The 13,212-nt window shown below is 59.6% G+C and overlaps 8 protein-coding genes across 9 annotated transcripts; 5 read left to right on the top strand and 3 right to left on the bottom strand.

The window, feature by feature from the left end:
• Window positions 1-129: 129 nt before the first annotated feature.
• SDRG_10121 (hypothetical protein) lies at window positions 130-629 on the top strand (the record flags this gene model as incomplete). The annotated part of the gene is made up of 2 exons (XM_008616094.1): window positions 130-211; window positions 262-629. The coding sequence occupies 2 exons, from the start codon at window positions 130-132 to the stop codon at window positions 627-629; spliced, it is 450 nt and encodes a 149-aa protein (XP_008614316.1).
• Window positions 630-936: 307 nt separating this feature from the next.
• Window positions 937-2,747, bottom strand: SDRG_10120 (hypothetical protein; the record flags this gene model as incomplete). Its single annotated transcript, XM_008616093.1, has 9 exons — window positions 937-1,187; window positions 1,231-1,570; window positions 1,961-2,011; window positions 2,052-2,109; window positions 2,154-2,228; window positions 2,272-2,361; window positions 2,408-2,510; window positions 2,560-2,647; window positions 2,691-2,747. The coding sequence occupies 9 exons, from the start codon at window positions 2,745-2,747 to the stop codon at window positions 1,015-1,017; spliced, it is 1,035 nt and encodes a 344-aa protein (XP_008614315.1). The 3' UTR covers window positions 937-1,014.
• A 278-nt stretch (window positions 2,748-3,025) lies between these two features.
• SDRG_10119 (hypothetical protein) lies at window positions 3,026-3,693 on the top strand (the record flags this gene model as incomplete). Its single annotated transcript, XM_008616092.1, has 5 exons — window positions 3,026-3,096; window positions 3,149-3,317; window positions 3,360-3,420; window positions 3,465-3,592; window positions 3,637-3,693. 5 exons carry the CDS (start codon window positions 3,026-3,028, stop codon window positions 3,691-3,693), a joined length of 486 nt encoding a protein of 161 aa, XP_008614314.1.
• A 188-nt stretch (window positions 3,694-3,881) lies between these two features.
• SDRG_10118 (hypothetical protein) lies at window positions 3,882-6,034 on the top strand. Its single transcript, XM_008616091.1, has 4 exons — window positions 3,882-4,285; window positions 4,334-4,489; window positions 4,542-5,318; window positions 5,365-6,034. Exons 1-4 carry the CDS (start codon window positions 3,917-3,919, stop codon window positions 5,932-5,934), a joined length of 1,872 nt encoding a protein of 623 aa, XP_008614313.1. The 5' UTR covers window positions 3,882-3,916; the 3' UTR covers window positions 5,935-6,034.
• On the bottom strand, window positions 5,949-7,723 carry SDRG_10117 (hypothetical protein). Its single transcript, XM_008616090.1, has 6 exons — window positions 7,328-7,723; window positions 7,080-7,275; window positions 6,942-7,028; window positions 6,573-6,893; window positions 6,437-6,523; window positions 5,949-6,395 (listed from the first exon to the last, which is right to left on the bottom strand). The coding sequence occupies exons 1-6, from the start codon at window positions 7,683-7,685 to the stop codon at window positions 6,320-6,322; spliced, it is 1,125 nt and encodes a 374-aa protein (XP_008614312.1). The 5' UTR covers window positions 7,686-7,723; the 3' UTR covers window positions 5,949-6,319.
• Window positions 7,724-8,138: 415 nt separating this feature from the next.
• On the top strand, window positions 8,139-10,645 carry SDRG_10116 (hypothetical protein). The gene is made up of 16 exons (XM_008616089.1): window positions 8,139-8,237; window positions 8,287-8,337; window positions 8,386-8,450; window positions 8,493-8,595; window positions 8,643-8,778; window positions 8,822-8,925; window positions 8,972-9,044; window positions 9,086-9,324; window positions 9,367-9,450; window positions 9,494-9,714; window positions 9,759-9,810; window positions 9,861-9,968; window positions 10,011-10,076; window positions 10,123-10,271; window positions 10,316-10,412; window positions 10,459-10,645. The coding sequence occupies exons 1-16, from the start codon at window positions 8,211-8,213 to the stop codon at window positions 10,507-10,509; spliced, it is 1,626 nt and encodes a 541-aa protein (XP_008614311.1). The 5' UTR covers window positions 8,139-8,210; the 3' UTR covers window positions 10,510-10,645.
• A 266-nt stretch (window positions 10,646-10,911) lies between these two features.
• On the top strand, window positions 10,912-12,892 carry SDRG_10115 (the record flags this gene model as incomplete). Of its 2 annotated transcripts, XM_008616087.1 has the most annotated exons (3): window positions 10,912-11,090; window positions 11,131-11,449; window positions 11,496-12,892. In XM_008616087.1, exons 1-3 carry the CDS (start codon window positions 10,954-10,956, stop codon window positions 12,843-12,845), a joined length of 1,806 nt encoding a protein of 601 aa, XP_008614309.1. In that variant the 5' UTR covers window positions 10,912-10,953. The 2 variants fall into 2 exon arrangements, with proteins under 2 accessions (XP_008614309.1, XP_008614310.1); XM_008616088.1 differs by lacking the exons at window positions 10,912-11,090; window positions 11,131-11,449 and having other exon boundaries at window positions 11,604-12,845.
• SDRG_10114 (hypothetical protein) lies at window positions 12,852-13,211 on the bottom strand (the record flags this gene model as incomplete). Its single annotated transcript, XM_008616086.1, has 2 exons — window positions 12,852-13,086; window positions 13,128-13,211. 2 exons carry the CDS (start codon window positions 13,209-13,211, stop codon window positions 12,889-12,891), a joined length of 282 nt encoding a protein of 93 aa, XP_008614308.1. The 3' UTR covers window positions 12,852-12,888.
• Window position 13,212: the final 1 nt, after the last annotated feature.

Genomic DNA, 13,212 nt, shown 5'->3' with positions numbered 1-13,212 from the left:
TCGATGAAGATGGCTCTGGCGTCGGCGTAGGGCTCGATGAAGACGGCGTGGGGCTTGACGAAGACGGCGTAGGGCTCGACGATGGCGTCGGTTCGCTCGACGACGGTGTAGGGCTTGCTGAAGACGGCGATGCAGCAGGCGTCGGTGCCGGTTCATTCGACGCAGGGCTCGGCAGTGGTTCAGCTGTCGTGGGCGTCGGCACGGTGGTTTGGTTACTCGGTGGCGGGCTAGCTGTTGTGGGCGTAGGCGCGTCGGTCGTAGTCGCGTTGGTAGCGCTGGGCGAGGGCGACAACGTCACGGGCGCGTCTGTCGGGCCCGATGGCGTCGTCGTCACATTCGGTAAAGGGCTTGGTGTCGACGCGACGGGCGTCAACGTTGCCGGCGTCGGCGTTGTTGACGGGGCGTCGGTCGCGTTTGTCGGCACCGGCTCCGGCGTGCTCGTCACGCCATCGATCGGCGCTGGCGTGAACGTCGGTGCACTCGTGTTGGTGTCGACCACAGGTGCACTCGTCGTGCTGTTATTGTCCAAGGGCGTTGGCGCAGTCGAGATCTGGGCATTCACGACGGCTGCCGCGAAGGCGACGGCCGCGATACATGCCGAGGGGCGCATGTGGGGCTTGATTCACTGAGCAGCAAACCTAAAGTGTACAGTCGCGATGGCCTTTCCCGCATCTCATTGGGCTTCAATCCTCGTGTGTCACGACGCCTCTTTTTATTCGCATTTCGGAGCTCAACATACAAAAACGACGTCATATAATATAAATGCACCCACTTTGCCCGTTCCGTGCCACCAGCATCGACCGCGCCGGCAGATGGCAGTTCGATGAGAGCCAGGCGCCGACGACTGGCACGTGAGCAGCGCCATCCCTTCTCCGCGTCGACGACTCTACCGATACTAGATCGATCTCCATGTTGTGAGGCTAGTATCCGAGGTGTATATAACTGGCACGAGAGTATATCCAAGTGGTATCTACACGAGCAGATGCGCTGCCGTAGCTATCAGCGCTTCGATCATCAGCTCAGTGAACTTTCGAGCGCAGCGATCGTCTGTCGTTTGTGCGCGATCAGTCCTTGGATGACATCGAGCACCCGCATCTGCGACGGGTTGAGCGTCTCGGCACTCGGCTCGGCACGACGTGGCGTCGGCTCAAAATGGAGCTGCCGCAGCACGAGAGGCGCCGCGCTCGCTACGCCATCCGCATTAGTAGGTGGTAGGCCCAGCAGGCGTACGTGTGTGTAGCTTGTCCTTGGCGGGCGAGATCACATTCTTGCGCTTGGTCCGCACCAATGTTTTCACCGTCCGCTTGGCTTTCGGCGAACTCGGTGGTCGACGCGCTTCCCGGTCCGGCACGCCGTTGGCGACCGCGAGACGGTCAAAGAGGCTGACATACGTGCTGCTCTCGCTCGTCGTCGCGGGCTTCTGGCGCGTCGCTTTGAGCTTGCTCGCATGCGCCGACTTGAGGGCGGCGTACGTCTGCGGCTGGGGCGGAATCCGCGCCGCGACATACGCTCGCGGTTTGGTACTCTCGCGCTGCTTCTCGTCGTCGTCGTCGTCGGTGGGGATCGGGATCTACGCATGATACCGTGGTCAGCGATAGCCGGAGACGCAATGTCCGACGAGGCGGGGACGTGGCAGTATCATTGGTGGCGTCACCGATCTCGCCAACGTCGTCGTCATTGCCCCTCGGCCCGTAGACTGCATGCACTTGAAGGTCTTCTTCGAGTCGTACAAGTGGGCTGACCATCAATGCATCAGTAAGAACTTGGTGCGAGAATGTACCGTAGGTTGTGCGCTCTTTGGAGACGCCGCGGGTGAGCTGCTGACAGCTCTGTCTACGCGCAGCGAAACTACATGTCGGGCTCTTGCGGCGGCAACCCACCTCTTGCCATCGAGCATTGCCACAGAGGGTAGCTACCCCACACGACATTTGTATTGCCTGTAAGGTAAAGGGCCGGGTACCAAATCGAGTACGAAGACGCGGTAGTCTCGCAGCGTCGCGACCGGGTTGCCCTGTGAACTACTGTCATTTCAAACCCAGCCACTCGCGCACCTCCAGCGCGAGCGTGCGCAGTGCCACGTTGAGCGAGAGTCCGCGGATCGCATCTGGTCTGCAGCCACTATGGCTCAAATCCAAAGGAGCCGCAAAACGTACGCTTCGATGATGTTGTCCGAGAGGTCGAGGTCGTGGAGCTGCTTGAGCCCGTCAATGCCTCGCGAGTTGGTCAGCCTACGTGATCTAGTGCCGTGCGGGTCACGGACGAGCGTCGTACCGGTTGCCTTGGAGTTTGAGTGTCTGGAGCGCCGAGCAGTAGACCAAGACGTCGACTTGGTCCAGCTTGTTGTAGCTCAAGTCGAGGACCCTAGACCCCTTTGTGAACCCAGCGTATAGAGACTGCTGAGAACTACTGCAAATGCGCCAGCCCAGCGACCGCCTCGATGTTGCGGAGGCAGTTGAAGCCGACGTGGAGCTCCACAAGGTGGCTTTCGAGCGTTTTGTGGGGCAGCGAGCCTAGAGGAACCTTGATACTCATGTGCGATGCATAACGTTGATGTCGTACTCAGCTGGTTGTGGGACAGGTCGAGGCGCCGCGCAGCGCGAAACCCTCCGAGTGCGCGCTCGCACGCCTCGGTCGTCAGATCGCGATGCTACGAACGATTCTCAGCGCGCACTGTCACAGCATGAACGTACTGAGAGGTTGCACACAGCGTCGTCGCTGGACGACCGTAGCTTGGGCTTCTTGAGCATCTGCCACGTACTGGCTACGCTGCCGTATCCAAGCGTCGTTGCGATTGGTCGGTATTCGAAACGGCCGCCTCGTCGCGTCCTCTGCGACCGTCCGTCGTGCGCACGGGCCTCGCAGCTTGGACGTGCTTGAGGCTGCAAACCGCGAGCGAGTGGAGCACAAGTTAACGTGCACAGAACCCACCTCGACCGCGTAGGTCGCTGCGTCACCTGCGATGCTAAAATGTACTGTCACGTAGTAGAGCCATCAGTTTTGCAGAAACGTTTGTTGGTTGAACGGGATGACGCAACCTCGGAGCGGCTCGTGGCGTTGCCTCGCTGCAGACCTCCAGGCCGATGTCGCGACCGCCAAGTAGTTCAAACGCCCAAGATCTTATCCAAGGTCATGGATCGCGACGATGTAGAGCCGAGCTGCAGCAGCTACTACAGCTACAGCACGCTGCGAGACCACCCGAAGAGTCAGTGCCGGAGCCAAAGCTGCCTCGCACAAACGCTGCGCAGATCATTGAAGCGCCAAGAGATTCGCTCTGTTTAGGAAGGTGTCCGTGTCTGCCACGTCATGAGGTGACCATGGTACGTGCTCCGGCGGCAAATTAATCGCATGAGCAAGGTTAGGAGCGCCTTCAAATGATCGAAGACACAAATGCGATCATGGCCGCTCGCTGCGCCCAGCTGGGTACTACGATGGGCATCCAATGGGTGCTCTCAACGTATCTGCAGACACTACGCTGGCTGCGTGCGCGTCCGAACTCCGTGTCTCCTCTGAGAAAATGCAGCGCATCGAGTCCAAGTACGCAACCGAGCGGCGGCGCAACGCGCTGCACGTCCTCGCCATCCAAGTGCTCGAGGTGACGATGGCGACACTTGAACGGGAGCGTCATAAGCGGAACAGGACGAGTTGCGGACCCTCCAGACGTCGTCCAGCCTTAAAGCGAGTCGGCTTGCATAGCCCTTGTGATCCACGAGTGTCAACCGTTCCATCAACGACCGCCACTACTCCAGTCCGTGACGAGATCATCCTCATGTCCGCCGTCTCTGGCCGCGTTGAGTTGACGTTCTAAGAGTTGAAATAAAATGTTAGCGCCGTCGAGTGCACGAAGTTACAAACGAGGAGGACGCTTGAAATAGGGAAAGGCGGTCGAAACCGGCGAGCGCAAAACCGATCTCGTGCGATGGTCGAAGCGCAGCCGGCGCGCCAAGCCGGCGGTGAAGACCCCGGGAGGGAGGAGGCACGAGCGCCGAACCGTCTCCGCGGCATCTTTGATGGGCCGACGGCGTCGGTCGATGGCGCCAAACGCAGCACAAAGGACACCAACCGCGTCGCCGACATGCTCGAGCAAGAGCTCAACGGCATGTCCGCCGACCAGATCGCCAAGATGGTGCAAAAGCGCCAACATGTCTACGTCATATCGATGAACTCCAAGTGGAAACGCTGGTGGGACGTGCTCGTCGCTGTCATGACCATCTATGTTGTCGTCGTCACGCCTGTCCAAGTCGCCTTTGAGCTCAAAGACGGCTACACAGTCCTCGACGACCTGCAGGTATGTATGTATCCACACCAAGTGCATCTCGTTCACACTTGGCGCCAGTATGTGGTCGATACGCTCTTCATTCTCGAGGTCGTCATCACGTTTCGGACGTCGTACGTCGACTCGGCGACGCGCGAAGAGATCAACGACGTCAAGATGATCCAGACACACTACTTGTACGGGTGGTTTCTAGCCGACGCAGCGAGCAGCTACCCCGTACGCATCCCATCCAAGGACCATGACGTGGCATCCTCACGAGACGATGTAGATCTCGTACTTTCCAGAGCAAGGGCCGAAAATCCAGTCGCTCAAGTTTCTGCGGATCCTCAAGCTCTTCCGCGTCTTCCACCTCTCCAAGTCGCCGCTCTTTGCGTCCATGACTGCGTACGTCTCGCGCAAGATGAACCCGGCCGTGCTGCGCATGCTCAAGCTCGCCGTGATCTTCATTCTGTCGCAGCACCTCATGGCGTGCTCCTACTACTGGGTCGTGACGTACGAAGGCATTAACGAATTGACGTGGAAGCCGCCGTTCGCGTTCAACGACTCGCTCAGCGACCGGTACGTCGGCGCCTTCTACTTTGCCATCATGGTCACGACCGCCAACGACCTCGCGCCCGTCACCACGGTCGAGCGCATCTTCACGAGCGTCATGCTGCTCATTGGCATCGGCATCAACGCCAGTATCATTGGGTCCGCGGCCAACTTGCTCGCCAACCTCGACAAGACCGAGGTGGCTCGCAAAGAGCATTTGGACTCGATCAACGATTATCTTCGGTTCAAGAAGGTGCCGCTGCCGCTTCAAGACAAGATCCGGCACTACTACGACTACGTGTGGACCGTTCGGCCCAGCGACAAGCAGAACCAGCTCTTCGTGGACCTCCCCGACCGCCTCAAGCTCCAGCTCACCTTGTCGCTGCACCGCGACTTTATCAACAAGGTCCCGCTCTTCAAAGCGCTCTCCCCGGGCGGCGCGATCGCGATCGTCCAGTGCATGGAAAGCGTCGTCGCCATGCCCCACGACCTCATCATCCGCGCCGGCGAGCAGGTTCTTTTCACCAAATTTGTGAAACATTTCTGAAAAGCGGCGGTAGGGCGACGAATTTTACTTTATCAACTCGGGGTTTGTCGAAGTGGACATTTCCGTCAAGAACAGCAAGGTGCAGCTCGGCGTCTTGGGCGCTGGCTCGTACTTTGGCGAGATCGCGCTCCTCAACAACGAGCCGCGGTCCGCTAACGTGCGCGCGACGCTGTTTTGCGAGCTCGAAATGATTCGAAAAGACGACTTTCACGCGGTTCTCAACAGCTTTCCGCAGTTCCACATTGCGCTCAAGAAGATCGCCGACTCGCGCCAGCAAACCACCATCAACATGCACAAGATGACCAAGCTCATGAAGTCGGACGGGCCGCCAACGACCCAAGCATCAAGCGCGAATCTTCACGGCGAAGGGCTCCTCGACAACGTCATGAAGACCCTCAAGCTCAAGCGCGGCGCCAACAAGGTTGCGGCCGAGCACGACGCCAGCAAGCGCAAGGCCAACACCATGTATTTTGACACGATCCTCGGCGACGACTTTATCGTCAACATGTCCCAAGCCAAAGCCCGTCACATTACAAAGATGAAGCGCATCTCGGCCGACATGTTTGCGAGGAACCCGTCCTAGTCGACGCCTCTCAGTGTCCGTGATGTTAAGTCGTTAGTCGTTGTTATTAGAGACATTAGTTAGTCCTCAAGTAGTATAATAAGAACCTTTTGCGATACGATGGGTCGCCTTGATGTGACGTACAGCGGATCGAGGCGCGACGCACGGCGCGATACCCACTTCGTGCCGAGACGACCGTCGTCGACCAAGCATATTGCAAGACGAGCCATGACGCGCACCGCGCTACACATTTTGTTGTCCAAGGGTGTGCGTCGACGCACCCTAATCCTACCCTACCCCTATCTCGAACATCCCTCTCGATCGCGAAAGCAACGGCGAATGCGAACGACAACGACGCAGTTGCGACATACGAGTACGACACGTCGACGTGTGCATTCCAAGCAGGTTAAAAGTCGTCGTCGTCGTCGTCGTTGGCCGCTGCAGTCGCGGGTGGGTTGGGCGACGGTCCTTCCGGGTCGAGCCTACAACGAGCGTGGGATGACGAATGGGAAGCAGCGCGTACGCAAAGAGGTCGAGCGTGACGCCGTCGAGCGCCATCTTTTGTCGAATCGCGCCTTCGGGCATGCCCAGCTTCATCATTGTGAAGTACCTACACCGAGCTTCATTCGGCTGCTGCTAGGGCGAGCAGAGATGCGTACTTGGAAAACATTGGGTCGTCCTTGAGCTTCATGACGCCAGGCGCTGCGTCGGCGACCTGCGTCGGGGGCGCCATGCCAGGTGGCGGGGGCGGCGGACCGCTCTCGAACGGCGGCGGCGGTGGGAACGCGGCTGCGGGCGGCGGCGGTGGCATACCGACAGGAGGCGCCGAGAGAGGAAATATAGATTCTGGTCGGGGATACGGCTCGTGGCCGTCCTCCATCGGCGGCGGCGGCGGCGCCAGCGCCAATGTCATTTCGGTTGACGGCGCGTCCATGGGGACAAGGCTCGTGGCCGATGGCGACGGGCCTTCGGGGTCCATGCTACAGTTGTTTCATGAGGGTTGCGTTGGATTCGCAAGACGCGCGTACCTGAGAATGCTAGGGTCCACGCCGTCCATCTTCATCTTGTGCACAATGGCGCCCTCCGGAAGCCCCATGCGCTGCATCGAAAAATACCTACACGTCATTTGCATGAGGAACCATCATCCTGGCCAAAGGGCGCCGTACTTGGAGTAGAGCGGATCGTCGCGTAGCTTGAGTAGAGGAGCCACAGGGGCCAAACTCCTCTCCTCGACGTCTGCTGGTGGTGGTGGCGGCGCTCCATCGTCGGATGGCATGGGCATGGGCGGCGGTGGTGGCGGCGGCGCGCCCGGTCCGTCGGCGGGTGGCGCAGGCGGTGGCGGCGGTGGCGTTGGCGCATTGGCTACAACGTATCAGGAGGATAAGTGACGACGACGAAACGGGCGCAACGAGACCGGGCGTGGGCAGGTCGTCGGGAATATCGGCGGCCGAGATCGTGACGGTCGTCGGCAGGTCCGGAATGCTGTTAAGCTTCGCCTCAAGGATCGCGAGCGAGATCTCGAGGCGCGTGAGGTTCGTGGCGACAGTCGTCAGCCGCTCTTCGCAGAGGTTGGAGAAGTGGTTGAGGAACCGGACCGTGTTGCTGCAAAAGTTGGTCAAGAGCAGCAGCGACTTTTGCATCGGGATCGACGGCAGCTGCATGAGGTCGACGGGCGACTCTTCCTCGTCGATCTCCTCCTTCTTGGACGAGGCGACGACCAGCGCCGTCTCGTCGGGCGGCGGCGGCGGCGGCGCGGACGGGACCAGGGACATCGACGCCACGCTTGTTGTGACTGCGAATTGTATTTCGTCGCACACCATACTGAAATGCAGAGAGCTTCGATTTTATTTCAGCCAATCAGCGCCGCCCGCCATTGCGATCTTGCTCTCAGCTCGGTCTCTCCGCCACCAAGGACCCTGCTGCATTTGCCACCAAGGACCCTTGCTGCTGCGTAGCACAAGGGCGCGTGGCCCGAGTGTATACAGCCCGTCCCACGCACTCCAAAGACCTTCGTATGGCTACCTGTGAAAACGCTCTTCGCTCTTGCAAGCCAGGACACTTGGTTTTACGGCGGGGAAAAGACACGCCCGTGGTTGGTATCGCAATCTACTAGTAGTACACTACACGGACGACTAGAAGCGACAAGTAGTACAGGTATGTGACTGCTGAACGGCGACAAGACTCCACAATGAGATTGTCACTTGATGTGGTGACGTTCGAAGTATCGTGAGTGCTGGTCTTCGAAGTTCGAAGTCGTGGTGGCCAAGCGCCAAATTTACATCAACAAGACAGGCAGCATGAGCCGTGTCATCGTCAAGGGCAAGGTCCGACGCTAGGTCATCGCATCGTTCGCGCTCAGCAAAAGCGGCGTAGGCGGTCGTCGACCCTCTCTCCAAGATGGCCGAGTCGGGCACGGTGCTGCAAGTACGCGCTCGTTCTCCGCACTCTCGTCGCTCAGCAAATGCGACATAGGAGGCCGATGGCACAGTGTGGTCGGTCATGCTCACGCTCACGGACGTCTCATTTGGCGTCAAAGGGTACTTTGCATTCGACTGGTCGCCGCCGACGGCTCTCTCTAGGCACAACAAGTTTTACGCGATCCAAATCATCCTCCGCGACACGGCCGTGCACGAAGCGCACGTCTTCTTCAAGTGGGGCCGTATCGGCGCCAAGACGCCGCAGGTGCGACCCTTGCATATAGCGTCCATGGCCATATGCCTCTGGATCAGCGGAAGCTCATGGGCCCCATGACGGTGGACGCGGCCAAGTCGCTCTTTACCGCCAAGTTTGAGCTCAAGACGGAGAACGCGTGGCCGCTCGATGCAACGCCGTTCGAGCCCGTGCCTGGCAAGTACACGCTCATCGGTGCGTACTTTAAAAGAGAATGGCGCGTATCGATAATACCTAGAGCTGGACTACACCGGCGACGACAACGACGAGGAAGCACCGGCGACACCGGCTGTTGACGTGCCGCCGTCGCAACTGCCGTCGTCGGTCCAAGCCTTCGTCAAGGTTGAGTGCTTTGGCATCGAATGTGAAGCCGATGCGAGACGTGTAGATGATCTGCGATGTCGACTTGATCGCGCAAGAGATGGCCGAGATGCACTTGGATCTCAAGCGCATGCCGCTGGGTCTGCGCCAAAGTCTTTCGGCGTCTATAACTTCGCACTAGGCAAGCTCTCCAAGCAACAGATCGACAAGGGCTACGCGATCCTCGACCGCATCTCGGGGGCGCTGCAAGACTTGGCGAGCCTCGAGGCTGAAAAGCCGGCGACCGACGATGAGGCAGACGAGGGGGCACGCTCGACGCGTCGTCGGTCGACGCGCAAGAAGGCGCTGCCGACAAAACTGCGCACGCAGCTCACCAAGTGCAAGGCGCAGCTCAAGTCGCTTTCGAGCGAGTTTTACACGGTACACATATTCCCTATACAAGGAGGCTAATGCAGTGTATAGCTCGTGCCGCATGACTTTGGGATGCACCTGCCGCCCGTGATCGACTCGATCTGGGAACTCAAACTCAAGCTGGATTTGCTCGAAGTGAGAATGCGTCGATTTGCTCTTGTTGTACCAACCGCGTTAGGTGCTCTCGGACGTCGAGATCACGCAGAGAATGATCAAGAACAAGACTGCCGTCGACATGAACCCGGTCGACGCCCACTACGCGTCGCTACACACGGCCATGGACGAGGTCGACCCCGCGTGTGATGAGTTCAAGCACATCCAAGAATATATTGCGCTCACGCACGCGCCGACGCACCGCCAGTACGCACTCCGAGTCGACGCCATCCACCGCGTCCAACGGTACGAGTCGGCATTGGGTCGTCGTCCTCAGCGTCTTGGTGTAGCGAGGCCGAGGCGGAACACACGGCCATCTTTGACGCGGTCGGCAACCACCAGGTATTCTCAATACATCGTCGTATCGAGGACCCAAGCAACCGGTGGCGTAGCTGCTCTGGCATGGCTCGCGACTCGCCAACATTGCCAGCATTTTGACCAAAGGCCTCCGCATTGCGCCACCCGAGGCGCCGTCGACGGGCTACATGTTTGGCAAAGGGGTAGGGTCCAACCAGCAAGGGCTAAATTTCACCGAGAACTAGGTGTACTTTGCCGACGTGGCGTCCAAGTCGGCCAACTATTGCTGGGCGACCGCGACGCAAACCAAGGTCCTCCAACACGAGTTAGCGGATTGCTGAGTACGGTGTTGACTAGGGCGTGCTCATGCTCACCGAAGCGGCCCTTGGAAAGACGCACGATGTGCTGGAAGCGGAAGAGTTCAACTACGACAAGGTCGAGCGCCTCGGGTGCGACTCGGTCTTTGGCGTTGGCCGCATGACACCGGCCGCCGAGACCCATTTCACGTACGAGCACATTGTCCACAAATATGTCGCTGCACATGTCGTAGCGACAACGGTGTGCGTATGCCCAAGGGCGAGCTGGAGCCCACGGACGCCGACGGCTCGCTCCTCTACAACGAATACGTCGTCTACCGCACCGAACAAGTACGCTCCGATATTGAAAGTAACGTCGCTCATCTTTTGATTGTAGGTGCGTCTCCGCTACGTCGTCACATTGCACTTTGACTTTACGACGGCATGAGCAACTGGCGCACGAGGGCGTGCGTCGTGTCGGCCTTGCGCCCGTGGTGCCAGTGCGCAAACGACGCTGCTGTTGTAGGCGGCATTTTGCTCTCGACTTGACTAGTGTAGCGATACAAACTACATTTCATTGGCAAGTGCGTACCGCGCCTCGACGTAGCGGCGCAGCACCGACGGGCGGCGTAGCGCGCGATGCTCTTCCGCACTGGAGCCGCAAAGGGCGTGCAGACGGTGCAGCGAAGCGTCGATTTCGCTCGCGTAAATCGGTAGCGTCGGCCTCGCACGGCCGCCATTGCCGTGTAGTGTAGTGGGATGCTTGGTTGCGCTTGGGTCAGCCTCGCAATCGTACCGCGGAGGCTCTGGGTCTCTGCGTGAAGTCAGCGCCTTGCATCGTCTCGGAGCAGCACCTTAGGGTCTCGAGGCGCGTGAGCGTCGCCTCCACGACATGCAGGCAGTCGGCCCACTGCGTCATCGACATGGGCATGCGGTCGGCGGCCTTTCCGGGCGCGATCTTTCGAAACTCGAAACCTTCGGCCCTTTTCACTTGGCGATTTCCGGCGCTTGGATCACCTTTGCCATGAGGTACCAGGGTGCGATACGACGGATGCTCATGTGGGCGTAGCGTCGACGGCCCAGCGTACATGGTGCTGCCGCACGAAGCTGAAGCCATGGTCGAGCAGCTGCGCGTTCTCGAACTCGACGCCATGGGCGCGAACGACTGGATGCGCTACCACGGCGACGTCGAGAAGCTCAATCTGCAGGCGCACCAAAGCGCCAAGCAAAAGGCCGACAATTTTGTCGTTGAAGCGCTCTTGACGTTCAAGAAGCTCGACGTGCTCGTGCAGAACCTCCTGACGACCGAGCTCTGGGCCGACCATGTCTTCCCACACGTCGCCGCCAGCGACGTCTCGGACGCCGCGTCGCTCCGCACCTACTTTCTCGTTGCGAATCTTGCGCGCCTCTGGGTCGCTCATGTGCTTTGCGTAGCTGTACCACGAAGCCGTCGTGTGCAACCTCCTCGAAGTCGCCTTCTTCCACGAACACGTCTTCGAGGCGCTCGACGATGACAGCCTCGTCGAGGTGCTCGACTACGCCATGCGCAAGGTCACGTGGCTTCTCTCGACGCCGCGCGACGTCTTCAAGACGCAGACGACGTTCCATAAAGCTGGCGCCGCGATCGTCGCCGAGCTCAGTAGCGCGTCGCGGGCCGCCGTGCAATGCGTCACGATCCTTCGGTATTTTTGCGAGCGCGTGCACGTCTTGTCACTGACCTTGCTGACGCGTCTCCTCGACAAGCACGACGTGCTTTTGTCGCTGGTCGCGCTCATTGAGAACCCGCCGTGGACGTACAAGGACGAGGCTAAGTGGAAAAAGTTCCACGAGCAAAAGTGGGTCGTCGTGCCCACCACGGACCTCCTCGCACTCACGACCACCGAGGCGCAGCCGTGGCTCGGGGTCTACTTCCTCACTTGCTCCAAAGTCTCGCGCGACCAGTACCAGCTCACGTCCTTTCGCAAGTCGCAGCTCCTCCGCGTGCGCAAGTACCTCAACGACGTGCTCGTGGACCAGCTCCCGCTGCTCACCGACGTCCAGCGGTTTCTGGACGAGCTCGCAATCGTCAACTTGCCGTCGTCGTCGCAGGTCATGAGCCAAACGCGGCTCGTGCTTGAGGCTGTCCCGATGTTGCGTGCACAGCTCCAGCGGCGCTACAAGGGTAAGCACGAAGAGATCGCGGCGCAGTACCTCGCCGCCTGTCGCCAGCTGAGCCGACAGGACGACATGGCGTACTTGGCCGACGTGTACAACATGGACGGTCTCGACGACCTACTCGACGACACGGTTGGCGCCCCAAAGAAGCAGCAGTCGCCAGCGGAGGAAATGCCACCAGCGGTCAAGGCACCGACGCTGTGTGACAAGCCAGTGGAGGTCACGATCGCACTCGTTGTCAAGACAAATCCGTCCATCAAGATCGTCGAGCTCGGAGCACACGATGACGTTCACATTGGCGTGGCGGTCGACGCGAGCTCCGAGACGCGTGTCGAGACGACGCATGGACCGTACTTCCGTTTTGGCTTGACGCAACCACCGACGGGAACCGCGGTGCCGTTGCACGCCGTCGTCGACGCCACGATCGTACTCGCCACCGGCAATAAAGTTCAACTGCACTGCGCCGACGTGGCACTGGAGCCCCCCACCGATGGACCGTCAGTCTGCTGGCGGCAGGCGGGCACGCTCGACGACGGCCACGGCATCCTCCAAATGCAGTTCAAGTGGGACAGTGCGCTGGACGCCTTTGTCGTTGGGTCGCTCTTTCTGTCGCTGCCGGCCGACAAGTAGTCGCAATTCCACGTGTATAAATGAATATATTGACTTTGATTTCCTAAGGTCCAGTCGACGACGCACGAGTCGCAGGCTCTTGCAAAAGGCTGGCGCCAAAAGCCTTGGCGAGGATCGTACTGTAGAGATTGGCGTCGACAGCGTAGCCCAGCGCTTCGCTCTTGCACGCGATGGCACAAATGGTTGTGATCGTAAACAGCGTCGGAAGAGAAGCAAGCGCGCGAAGCTCGAGGCCGCCGCACTAGTCCACTTGATACATTGATACACCACACGAACACACACCTCGTAAAACCGCTCGACGCCCGGCAAGAGCGCCTGAGCGACCGCAAATCGGCTCTTGCGGCACTGCATTGGCGCATGGCACATG

This window comes from Saprolegnia diclina (assembly GCF_000281045.1).
Source record: "Saprolegnia diclina VS20 unplaced genomic scaffold supercont1.33, whole genome shotgun sequence".
NCBI classification, from domain to species: domain Eukaryota; phylum Oomycota; class Saprolegniomycetes; order Saprolegniales; family Saprolegniaceae; genus Saprolegnia; species Saprolegnia diclina.
This window is presented reverse-complemented; position numbering and strand designations above follow the sequence as displayed.